This window comes from Ornithorhynchus anatinus, chromosome 17 (assembly GCF_004115215.2).
Source record: "Ornithorhynchus anatinus isolate Pmale09 chromosome 17, mOrnAna1.pri.v4, whole genome shotgun sequence".
In the NCBI taxonomy this organism is placed as follows: domain Eukaryota; kingdom Metazoa; phylum Chordata; class Mammalia; order Monotremata; family Ornithorhynchidae; genus Ornithorhynchus; species Ornithorhynchus anatinus.
Window position 1 is genome coordinate 7,612,671 of NC_041744.1, and position 12,482 is coordinate 7,625,152.

Below are 12,482 nucleotides of genomic sequence, written 5' to 3' on the forward strand. Positions count from 1 at the left end.
TCTCATTGATATAATTTTCAACTCATCTATCAAGAGTTGCTTTCTTCTGGACTGTCCCTAGACTCTCCAATATTTTCCTAAATTGAGAAGCTAAAATAATTACCTGGAACTCTAATATTATTATCAAATGCCATCGAGTCATTTCTGATTCATAGCGACTCTGTGGATATATTTTCTTTAATAGGGGACTGAATATTGAATCGATTATTTGGGTTTTACTCTTATTAACAAATAACAGTACCAATGAAATTACCTTCATTAAGAATCATTTCCCATTGCTGACAAACTTCAAACCTGTGGACCAAGTGCAGCATTCAGTACCTTAACCTGCCACACTTTGATTTATTTTTTCTCCCACAAAAGAACTACCATGAACTTCCCCAACTGACCTTCATCCTATCTGTGAAGCTGCCACAGCACTTGATATCGATTATGGCTAAGTGAGGTTGATGGAATTGCAGAAGAATTCGGATGTGGGTTTGAAGTGGAGGGGAGGGAGATCTCATAAACATAGAAAATGTTGGGCAGAATTGTAGCTCTTTAGTCTTGCAGTTTGTTTTTGAAGTCAGATCCCATGCTACCGCTATACTCTTGATAGTTTCCCTAGACATATGTTGGCTTTCCTGATGCAATTTTCTACTTCCTTATCTTTCATTTAATAATAACATCCTGTTCAAACCGCGGTAGCTTCCACTATCCCCACTGCAACAGAGAAAGTCATGGAGACAAGGGGCCACATCCCAACTTGCCATTTTTGCCAATCAATTTTTAAGTTCATTCTTTGGCAAAGTGTAATTATACTGAGGAAATAAGGGGGGATTGGAGAAGAGGGATATTGACCTGATTCATACTGCCAAGCAATTAACATTGAAGTGGAGAACTCTAAAGAAGGGGTGGGGGAGATTTAAGGGTAATGACAGGCCAGTTAACTTCCCTAAAAGACCAAACAGCCACAACTACTTTGCAGTAGTCTGGGCTTGAAGCAAATTTTTTTGTTAAAAAAAAACAGAACAGAAAAAACCTATTCTACTAAAAAGAACACAACAAAAATAAATATTCACAGAGTAAGCTCACCTCTAGACTGTAAGCTTATTATAGGCAGGGAGCACGTCTGCTACGTCTGTTGTACTGTACTCTCCCAAGCACTTAGGACACTGCTCTGCACACAGTAAGCACTCCATAAATACATTTGATTGATTGATTAATTGAAGAGAAAGTGGATGGAAAATTCCTAGAAGACCAGTGAGATCGCCACAACACTGCTAGTTTGGCAAAGAGGCTGGCACATAATTGCCCCCGACAAAAGACTCTTTTAAATATAGTGAATTTGTCCCTTACCGGATAGCCCTCAGTTTTCTTCTGGCACCACTTCAGTAAGGCATTCCTCTTAGAGCCTCCATACTCTCTGGCCAGGGCAGCCAACGGATCCTTTCTTTCCACACTAGGTTAGAAAACATGAAATAATGAGGCTTTCCAAACCTTTAGTTCCAAGCAGATAAGGAGTCAGGCAACAGCAAAACCCCAAGAAGACAGTGCAGAGATGATTCAAAATCCCAAGACCTTTTTTGAACATCTATTAGGAACAAAGATCTAAACTGAACTGTGAATACTGAACACCTCCTATTCCTATTTCCCTCTATTTAGATGATGAGTGCTAATCACTACTTAGACTGTGAATGCCATGAAGGTCAGAGACACTCTGTTCTGATTATCTTTCATCTACCCCAGTGCCTGAGACAGTGTTTGGTAGATAGCACCTAACAAATATGACAATTATATTCTTCTTTTTATTATTATTATTCTTGTGAGGGGCATGTGCAGGCAGTACCTATCTCAGCCAATTGGAAGCAGAATTGGGGCTAGAATCTAGGTCTCCCGATTCCCGTAAACATGCTTGTTCCACTGGGTGAACAGCAAAGCCAAGATGTCGTCTCAGAGGAGTGTAAAAAAGATTCTGGAAATTGGAGACTCTAACCAGAGATAAAAAATGAGGTAGAGCAGGGCCAGGGGAGGGGAAGGGAGGGGATGGTGGGCAAGAGGAGTGGGAGCTGTTGCTGGCCTCAAGAAGAGGGATGGTCTTAGCTAGTAGGACAGGGAGAAAGTGAGAATGGACCACAGAGGGTGGGAAGGAATAATCAATAGCATGGCAGGCCAGAGGTTGTCAGAGTGGCAGAATGGGCTGAATGAACCAGTTTTCTAAAGGCAGGAGTAGGTGAGAGTAGGGAGCAGTCAGGGAAGGCTTGGGCCTGCTGGTGGCACTGAGGGGAGAAGGAACAGCCTGAGTCAGGAGAGCAGAGCCACAAGAAGCTACCATGAATAAGAAGTGAGACACTGAAAAGCTGAGAGGGTAGGGCAGCTGAGCAGACCATTCAGACAATAGAGATGCAAAGACATAAACACTCGGATACATACACCCATGAATACTCACATAGTCACAAACCCACATAAACACTCACAAACACCACAGACCTACAACTTTCAAAAAGCATAAGTCTTGTGAAGGTGGGGTGCAAACTAGCCCTCCCATACAGGGCAGATGTGAGTCAGGCGGTCCCTCTGATCCCAATTTTATGCTAGCCAGACTTGGTTTCCTTCACTTTCCAAATGCTCCACCACCGGATTCTAGTGAAACCAAATTGGTAGTTAGCTGGGGCTGCAGTATCAGTAAGCCTACACAACACTTTGGGATCCATCTTGACTGAAGCAAGAAATTTTTGTGAGTACGAATGTAATCTTCTAGGAAAGAGTGAGTGTTGAGGTGGTGTTGGAGGGTGGGGAAAGGTGTTTGAGGTTGTATGTGATGAGCATCAGGCTAAGGGGTGAGTGAGTTAGGAGTTGGAGGAAAGAGAGGGAGAATATTAACGGGAATGTGGGATAAAGGACTTGAAGATGTTTTCTGCACAGTTTCCATATTTTAGCTGTGATAGCAAATGAAGACTTCAGCCATCTGGCAATCCATAAATTTAATTTCAGTTCTTAAGTCACATTTCTCTAATGTCCTCTTTTTTTCAGCTGCCTAAAACCTTGCACATTTGAGGCAATGTTAAATTTTTTCATCACTATCAGCTCTCTAAAAGAGATGAGTTCTCAGGGTGGAAATATTCCACATTCTCTAGCATCGCCTTATGGTCCTGACTTGCTGATATTAAAGTATTCTCATGAAAAATTTTTTGATGAGAAACAGAGTTTTTCAGATGCCAACAGTTTTTCTATATTCTTTGGTAAAGACACTGACAACTGTTAGAAGATTTGTTTTCGGTATCATCAGTGTAATAAGGGTCAATGATTGAGACTAAAGAAGTTTTAATTTTAGCTATTGTTCATCAGTACTGAAAGATTTCACTGCAGGATTAATTTCCTCCTATAATGCTTCTATTTCAGGCTTTTGTGAGTAGTTTTCTTGAATCTTCCTCCCCACTCTTATGAAAACCCTGTGTACTGGGTCTGGGTCAATATGCATTACTATTATTAACCACAGTATTTAATAAGCACTTACTATATGTCAAAGACTCTTTTAAGCCCCGGAGAAGACACCAGAGAGATCAGAAAGAGTCTCTGTCCCATATGGAGCTCGCTGCCTAAGAGGGAGGGAGAACAGGAATTTCACCCCCATTTTACTGATGCGGTAACTGAAGAACAGAAAAGTTAAGCGGCATGCCCAAAGTCCCATAGCAGGCAAATGGCAGAGCTGGGACTAGGCCCCTGAGTTGCCTGATCCTTGGTGCCATGCTTTTTTCACTAAGCCACTCTGTTGTAGCCTCCCAATTCCTCTTAATGAAGCAATAACTCAAAAGGAGCTCAAAACGTTCTGGCAACTCTAAGCAAAATCCTGCATAGCTGAATGGCTGGAAAGGGTCTGGTCAAAGTTATCCAGGATTAGCCTGGCATAACCAAATTGCGATGGTTGAAAAAGTTTCACAAGCCATGTGTTCCTTACAAAATTTGAAGTTTTTATCAAATGCTGTCGGTTATCTAGTATTTCCCACTTGGTACCTGAGTTTGCTCTGGGGTTTCACACCTCCCAGTGTGGGTGTCAGCATCCTTGTGTTACTGAAGCCCAGGGAAGCGGGTCTGCTTAAGGACTCGAGTGAAGGACTCTTACGAAGATAATGGTCTGGCTTCAGGTCCTCATTTCTTCCTTTTAGAATGTCTGTGGAAATAAAAACCATTTATTTAGTGAAGGGGAATAATCAGATCAATAATCACTACTCATATCATGGTACAGGGCCTGCTAGGGCATAGGAGCATGTGGTCTGTTTGGTTTCAAATATAAAACTAATACATTTATCTGTCCATTATACTTAACTTAGGTAGGTCATGAGACCATGATGGTTTTCCATAAATCATCAAAATACTAGAAAAAAAATTCTATGTGAACGATGAATCCACTGGACTGGAGCTGGTACAGAAACAATACCAGTCACTTGAACAGCAGTGAAACTGATTCAGTAGCACACTTGAAATGAGAGGCGAGAAGCACAAGAGTAAGCTGAAACTGGGATTTCAACGGTGATATTTAATAACGAGACTGTCTTTTTCTATTGATGCCTCCAAATGACTGAAAAAGGAACATCTGCTAATTGGGTTTTCCAGTAAGCCTGGGACAAAATTACACTAAACTAAACATTTCTTCTGTTTGCTCAAAGATGAAATTTCTTATGACTCTAAAAACAAGATTTACTCAAATGGAATCACAGCAACCGTCAATGTTTCCAGTACTTAGAGTTAGGATTCTTGGAAGCAGATAAAGTCAGCTCTCAGAGCAGAGTAACAATGGGAAAGAAAGGAGCTGTTTGACTTGTCTCACTAAAAACAAAAAGTTAACAATGCGTGTCATTAATTCTCACTCCTTAGTTTAAAGCTCTTATTATCTTAAGAACCAAAGAACAAACTTAATCTCTTGTAATTACATTAAATGTTCAATGCCTCAGCAAACATTGAAGCACATAAGAACACGCGTATAAAACCATTTTAGTTCAGAATAATGGTCCATCCATCAATCAATCATATTTATTGAGTGCATACTGAGTGCTTGGGAGAGTACAATATCACAGAGTTGGTAGACATGTTTCCTGCCCACAGGGAGGTTACAGTCTAAAGAAGGAGACTGACATTAAAATAAAGTTACAGATATGTACGTAAGTGCTGTGGGGCTGAGGGTGGGGTGAATAAAGGGCACAAATCCAAATGTAAGGGTGACACAGAAGGGAGAGGAAGCAGGGGATATGAGGGTTTAGCTGGGGAAGGCTCTTGGAGGAAATGTGATTTTGAAGGTGGGGGAAGTGATGGTCTGTTGGATATGAAGGGAGAGGGTATTCCAAGGCAGTGGGAGGACATGGTGAGGGGTCAGTGGCAAGATAGACGAGCTTGAGGTCTGATGAGTAGGTGGCGATGGAGGAGCCAAGTAAGTGTGCCAGATAGTAGTAGGAAACTAGCAAGGTAGAATAGAAGGGGGTAAGGTGATTGAGGGCTTTAGAGCCAACAGTAAGAAAGTTCTGTTTGCTGCAGAGTTGAAAGGGCAACTACTGGAGGTTTTTGAGGAGCAGGGAAATGTGGACTGAAGTTTTTTTTTTTAGAAAAATGACCTGGGCAGTGGAGTGAAGTATGGACCGGAAAGGGGAGTGAAAGGAGCCAGGGAAGTCAGCAAGGAGGCTGATGCAGCAGTCAAGGCAAGGTATATAAATGTTGGCAGTTTGGATGGAGAGGAAAGGGCAGATTTTAGCAACAGGATTTGCTGGCAGATTGAATATGTGGGTTGAATGAGTCAAGTGAGTCGAGGATAATGCCAAGGTCCATGTAAAACAAGATTCTGCTTCTGAAGAATACTTTAAAGAACAGTGGGATAATTGCTCTCCACAACATCCCTCCTCATGGTTTAATAATCCATGCTAGCCCCAAGCAAAACTTTTATCCAAGAACCTGAATCTATCTAAACTCTTCTTTCCCTCAACCATCTGCAATATTTTCTTTTCGTCACCTTTTCTATACCACTATCCATGGTTCTACTGAACCTTTTGGGAGTCTTTTGCTCTTTGGAAATTGGAAATTGTAGCACTCGCACATCCCACCGAAGCTCGGGGAGCAGTGAGTGAGTAGGCAGGCAGGGGTGCAGCATATTGCAGAGTCTATCTGGGGTTTTTATCCATATTAGTCAGCTGCAGGCCGAACAGGGACTAGGAATCCAGGTGTCCTGATTCTTAGAGACGTGCTCTTTGACTAGACTATTAGCAGGGCTACTGTCTCATAGTCAATGGCATAGACTTTTCAATCTGTCCCAGTCCTAAGAAAAGTTCCCTAAAACATTTTTGAGATAGTACATTTCCACTTAGTTTCCTCCCAGGCTTTGTTTATAGGGTCACTAAAGCCAACTAAGGCTCAGCTAGTTAATTGGCCCTGTCAAATGCCTGTGGTCAGTGGCAGAGGATAAAGGTTCATTTCCTTATTTTTACTACTATCAACTGTAGCTCTGTTTTTCTTCCTGCTCCCCCTGCTATGTAAACAATTTAAGTGTACCAATCTCCCCCGGCCTTCTTGCCAACAGGGACCACATTATTTACTATTTATTGTACTTTCCCAAGTACCTCTTAAACTGCTCTGTGCACTGTAGGGGCTCAAGAAACACACCCAGTTCTCCTATAATAATAATAGTAACGATGGCATTTGTTTAGCGCTTAATATTTGCCAGGCACTGTACTAAGCACTGGAGTGGATAGAAACAAACCGAGTTGGACACAGTCCCTGTCCCATGAGGGGCTCACAGTCTCAACTCCCATTTTACAGATGAGATAACTGAGGCACAGAGAAGTGAAGTGACTTGCTCAAGGTCACACAGCGGACAGGTGGAGGCAGTGGAATTAGAACCATGACCTTCTGACACCCTGGCCCGCCCATCCTCTATCCACTACACCATGCTGCTTTGGTAGGGTTCCAAAATTGTGAAACTTCATTTTTAAGAAAAATCCTGCAGTAGTAGTTCTCATGGGTTTCAATTTCAATATACATGCGTATATGTTAATAATAATAATCATAATTGTAGCATTTGTCAAGTGTTTACTATGTGCCAAACTAAGTGCTGGGGTAAAGAGAGGATAATCAGGTCACCCACATTCCCTCTCCCACATGGGGCTCACGGTCTAAGTAGGTGCGACATCAGGTACTGAATTCCTTTTACAGATGAGGTAACTGGGGCACAGTTAAGTGACTTGCCCACAGCAAGGCGAGTGGCAGAGCCAGGATTAGAACCCAGATTATATGACTCCTGGGCCCAAACTGTTTCCACTTGGCCATAATGTTTCTTTTCCAAGTCTTTCTGGGCCAGCTCTGGGCGCTTGGATATTAATTGCCTTGTCACTCTTGCGGCATAAACAGAAGCATTAGAGTAATATCCATTTGTACTAATATAGTCACCTACCATTATAGTACTCTCCCAACTGCTCAGTATAGTGTTCTGTTCCCAGTAGATAGTCAAAAATACTATTGGTTGATTGACTGAAATAGTAATTTGAGCTTATGAGACTAACATTTCTTTAGAGAAGATAACCAGTAACAGCAGTAAAGTGAGAATACATTTTAAATAGATCTTCGAGGTGCTGAACAACCGGGTCCATTTTAATAACATGGACATTAATTTGGAAGTTTTCATTTGGTGCTTTTAATGTCATATAGATGATTCAGCTAGGCAGTTATTTTTATTGTAGCATTATTTCCCTTGTCACTGAGTTATTTGCCTACCCCGGCTGGTCTCTGAGCTTGGCGAGGGTTATTGGATCCGCAACCTAGTGGCCATTTTGCCTCTGCCATTGGTCAGGGCCTTGATGCAGCTATGCCAGGCTCTGGAGCCATCTGGGCTGTGGGTAGAGGGTGGGGGATTTTTGCGCTCCTACTGGAATCTGGTGGAGAGCTCAATGCCCTTCAGAGTTCCATCCCAAGTTTGTGCTAATGCTCAAAATGAAAAGCTGGCATCCCTAAACCTATGGCTTTTCAGTCCTTTTGTTCTAAAGATGGGCATAAATATCAGTTAGCTGATTTATGAGTCAGATATAATTAGCCCTGGGGAGATCCAGACAGATTCTGTGAAATTTTATCAACTGCCATTAGGTTTGCACCACACAGACACAGTCACAGACTCGGCCAGACTAATATGTCAGAGACATTTCGGAAAATATGACAATAAGTGTATGAGGACTAGCTTCTAGCCCTCTGGACCCTGTGCTCTTGAGCCTTCCTTCTTGAACTCCAGAGTTGGCAGGGGGAATTCTGATGACTAGGGCAGCCCAATCCCCACACAGGAGCAAAGGGCTATAACCACAAATTCAACAACACTGAGATGGTTTGGCAGCTTCTCACCCAGGATGACAGTAAGGAGTCTGGAAACTGATCCCCATACAAGGAGTATTTAACTTTCAGATTTTACTGTTTCCAGGGACAGCTTTCAGATATCTGGCCACACAGAATGAAAAAGATCACGGCTCCTCCTACCTACCTAGTGGCTAATTTTTTACATTTTCAATTGCCCCTCCACCTTGATGGTATTTCCCTGAGGTGGCTGTGTCTTGTGTTTACCATAAGAGCTGGTCCTGACTGTTTGATCTTTTAGATTATATCATTCTTATTGTTACACCTGACTGTCTTCCCCAGTTCAATTTAAACTTTAGCTTCTTCCGAACCAAAGATTAGGGATTAAAAGAAGCAGTGTGACCTGGTGGAAAGAGCGCAAGCCTCGGAGTCAGAGGACTTTGGTTCTAATTCTGGCTCCATCCCATGTCTGCTGTGTGACCTTGAGCAAGCCACTTAACTTCTCTGTGCTTCAGTTTCCTCATCTGTAAATTAGGGATTTGATGCCAGTTTTCCACTCTACTTAGACTGTAAGCCCCATGTGATCCAGGGACCGGGTCCAACCTGATTATTTTGTACCTTCCCCAGTGCTGGGTACATTTACCACATTTATTATTATTAAATTGATTTTTGTTTAATTTTTACAGTGCTTTACAAACATTAGCAAAAATATTTTAAAATTATTTGATGTGATTTATAGATAGCATTGAGCTATAAAAGGGTACGTTAAACAACGAAGCAGCGTGGCTCAGTGGAAAGAGCATGGGCTTTGGAGTCAGGGCTTATGAGTTTGAATCCCAGCTCTGCCACTTGTTGGCTGTGTGACGGTGGGCAAGTCACTTAACTTCTCTGTGCCTCAGTTCCCTCATCTGTAAAATGGGGATTAAGACTGTGAGCCCCACGTGGGACAATCTGATTCCCCTATGTCTACCCCAGCGCTTAGAACAGTGCTTGGCACATAGTAAGCGCTTAACAAATACCAACTTTTTTTTTATATATATAAAAGGGTACGTTAAACATATGAACCACAAATCTCTGGGTTCTGGTTAATCCACCCAGGAAGCCAATCCGTTCCAGGATCGATAATCATGACTAAAATACATGGATGGAAGGATGGTAGATAAGAGAAGACTACTGAGGAAGAAGCAGAGTGGACAAAATAAATGGGAGGAGGAGAGCCCGGGTGAACAAGCTGCTTAAAATAAAAAGGCGCATTCCTTGAGAAGCAGGGAAGCTGTGGAAATTTAGATTCTGAGGCAACTTTCCTTAAAATAGTTCCTTAGTTTCCCCTAGCTCTAAAATGTTTTCACATGATTCACTAGAGACTCGGTTTTAAAAAAAAAAGAGAACAAAGCTTCACATTTCTCCCAAGATTCGCACACATTCAGAAAAGAAGTTAGAAGGAAATCAGCCCACTTTCACTGACTGGAAGTCTAGGATCTGATATTGGTTGCCAAGAATACTGCATTTTATGGGGATAGAGCGGCTTGGAATGGATTCACACTAATACATTTTCTAGGCTCCCTTCCAGAGGTTAGGAAGCAGTCAAGTGAACCCACAAGATAAGTCCGGAAGCATTTTCAATTTCTCCTTGCTCCCTTTCGTCTTTTGTGAGAGGGGCCTCAGAGGCTCCTGGGTCGGTTTGACTTTCAGTGGACTTACCTGTGAGGGGGAGGTCTGGAAGAGCCCCAAGTTTGGCAATCACTTTGCTAGCTGGTTTAGCATTGCTGTACGTGGAATGCCGCTGCAAAATACAAAAAAAAACCACAATGTATTAGCTTGTTTGGGATGAAATATCTTGGTGATAAACTGAGTCCCACTGCTGACTGAATAGGGTGGCCGGCCATGTGGTTTTACACTGGGCAGCCTGGTTTTCAGCTGTTCTGTCCCCTGTCTGACATTGATATGGTACTGGCCACTTTTATGTCCTTAATAAAATTTTTAGGGTTGAGCTTCCCTTATAATGCTTCCTGCAGCTGAATTCCACGACACGTTGCCAGAGTTTATACAGGCTTGGAAGAGAAGGTGAGGTGGACGTTCAGGGGTCCTCCCAGAGAACCCAGAGAAATGTTCTATCAATCAATCAGTGGTATTTATTGAGCACTTACTATGTTGCAGAGCACTGAACTGAATGCTTGAGAGAGTACAATATATTAGAATTAGCAGACACGTTCCCTGCCAGTAATGATTTGCATGATATAGGTGAACTTCTGCAAAACGGCACATATGACACCAACATATTATGTTAAGAGTCCTGTGTGTCACGCATGAGATGTCAGTTGTGTCTCCTAGTTTGTTATTCACGAAGGCTGTTGGTGGCCGCCCTTCTGCTGAAATATGTCGTGGTCTAGCGTATGCCCCCAGGCTTAAGGCACCCCTGGACTTCGGCCCCGTTTCAGGGCTCCCAAAGTGTCCTTGAATACCTGGTTTGTCAGAAGGAGCTCTCGTCTGATTGTGGGCTGGGCCAGGAGGGCCCCAGAAAGCTCTGTGTTCTCAGGGCTCCCTCAGAGGAATGGAACAGCTTAGAGAAGGGCCAACAGTTTCGGAACCAAATATGCACCTTGAAGCTTTGAAAACCTGTTCAAAGCTAAAGCCAGAGGGATCCATCTGGAACAACTCAGCTTCCTGGGGGCCTTTCTAGATGGGCCTTTGGGGTGGCTCTAGATCACCCTCACCCCCTTGGAACAGCGCGGAGGGTCTCAGAACTGGGCCATGCTCTAAAAGTATGCATTCGGATAGAAGCCAAATGTCTCAATTTTTGCCTCTGCATGTTCAGGACTGCACCTGCCAGAGCAGTCTTTCTTGCTGTGGAGCACTGCGATATTAGCCACCAGTGAGTATAAAGTCCAGTTCATAACTGGGGGGGGGGGGTTGGCCCAAGGTTTGGGATCTCCTCACCCATGAAATTACCAGCACAAATGCTTAAAGTCCCAATTTCTCAGGTGGCTGGAGGAAACCTGCAGTGGAGACAAAGGGAAGCACTGCTGCTTCTCCTCCTTTGTCTATTCCTCCTTTAACTCCTATCTTTCTTCCCTTCCCAAGTCCCTACCCTTCCATCACTGTCATTACTGTCGCCCTTCCACATGCCACTCCTGGGAGTATCTGGTGCAGATGAACTGCAAATTTACAGGAAACAGTTTACTGGAACAGCGGCGATAGAGGAGGAGGAACAGGAGAAAAGGCCGAGGAAAGTCCTGTGAAGTAGCAAAGGCTGGAGATGGGCAGATTTAATGCTCCTACATTTATTTAGCTGCAAATTCGATTATATATTTGATTACTCTGCAGATACTCGTATTTCTGTCTTTCCCCTTAGAGGGTGGGCACCTTGGGGGCAGAAAATATGTGAATGGCTTGTTTTATACTTTCTAAGTATTTAGTAATCTAGAGAAGCAGCGTGGCTTAGTGGAAAGAGCAAGGGCTTGGGAGTCAGAGGTGATGGGTTCTAATCCCGGATCCGCCACTTGTCGGCTGTGTGACTTTGGGCAAGTGACTTAACTTCTCTGGGCCTCAGTTCCCTCATCTGTAAAATGGGGATTAAGACTGTGAGCCCCATGTGGGACAACCTGATGACCTTGTATCTCCCCCAGCGCTTAGAACAGCGCTTGGCACGTAGTAAGCACTTAACAAATACCAACATTATTATTATTAGTAGTAAACGTGTTTATACTCAGTGAGTGCTCAAAAAAAATATAATTACTAATGCTGCTGCTATGACTACTGTGAATGCTGACTATGCTTCTTTAGTTCCTGGCCTGCATATGTCCTTCTCTTATATATGAATGCAGGCTCTCCCTCTCTCCATCACTGTCTCTCTCATCTCTTTCTTTCCCCTTCTCACAAACTGTTTCTCCCTCTCTGTCTCTAACTCTGTGGGCATTTCTCCTTCCTGCCTCTTTGACCTTTGTGCCTTTCCGGGCTTTTTGACCCCACTCCTCAGAGTCTAGGGGCACCACCCCATGCCCACTTTGCCAATCTGGTCACCTGAATGGTCCAAAGAGGAGTCCCAGCCTCACTCTCCACATCATAAATACTCTGATTTTCTTTTGAAATTAATACTGTTTTCTCTAAAGCTTTCCTCCGTGTAGGGAGGTGAATGAAGTATATGCTTATTAAGATAATGAGGAACAAGACTATTAAGTAACCTATCT

The 12,482-nt window shown here is 43.1% G+C and overlaps 1 protein-coding gene across 5 annotated transcripts in view; it reads right to left on the reverse strand.

Moving 5' to 3' along the window:
- SPECC1 (sperm antigen with calponin homology and coiled-coil domains 1) overlaps window positions 1-12,482 on the reverse strand; it is a 198,095-nt gene that overhangs the window by 44,410 nt on the left and 141,203 nt on the right. For all 5 annotated transcript variants that reach the window (XM_007672549.4, XM_007672548.4, XM_029081729.1 and 2 more), the window contains 3 exons: window positions 9,997-10,078; window positions 3,994-4,150; window positions 1,339-1,441 (listed from right to left, as the gene is read on the reverse strand). In XM_007672549.4, the coding sequence (XP_007670739.2) occupies window positions 1,339-1,441; window positions 3,994-4,150; window positions 9,997-10,078 (342 nt within the window). The remainder of the gene's footprint in view (window positions 1-1,338; window positions 1,442-3,993; window positions 4,151-9,996; window positions 10,079-12,482) is intronic.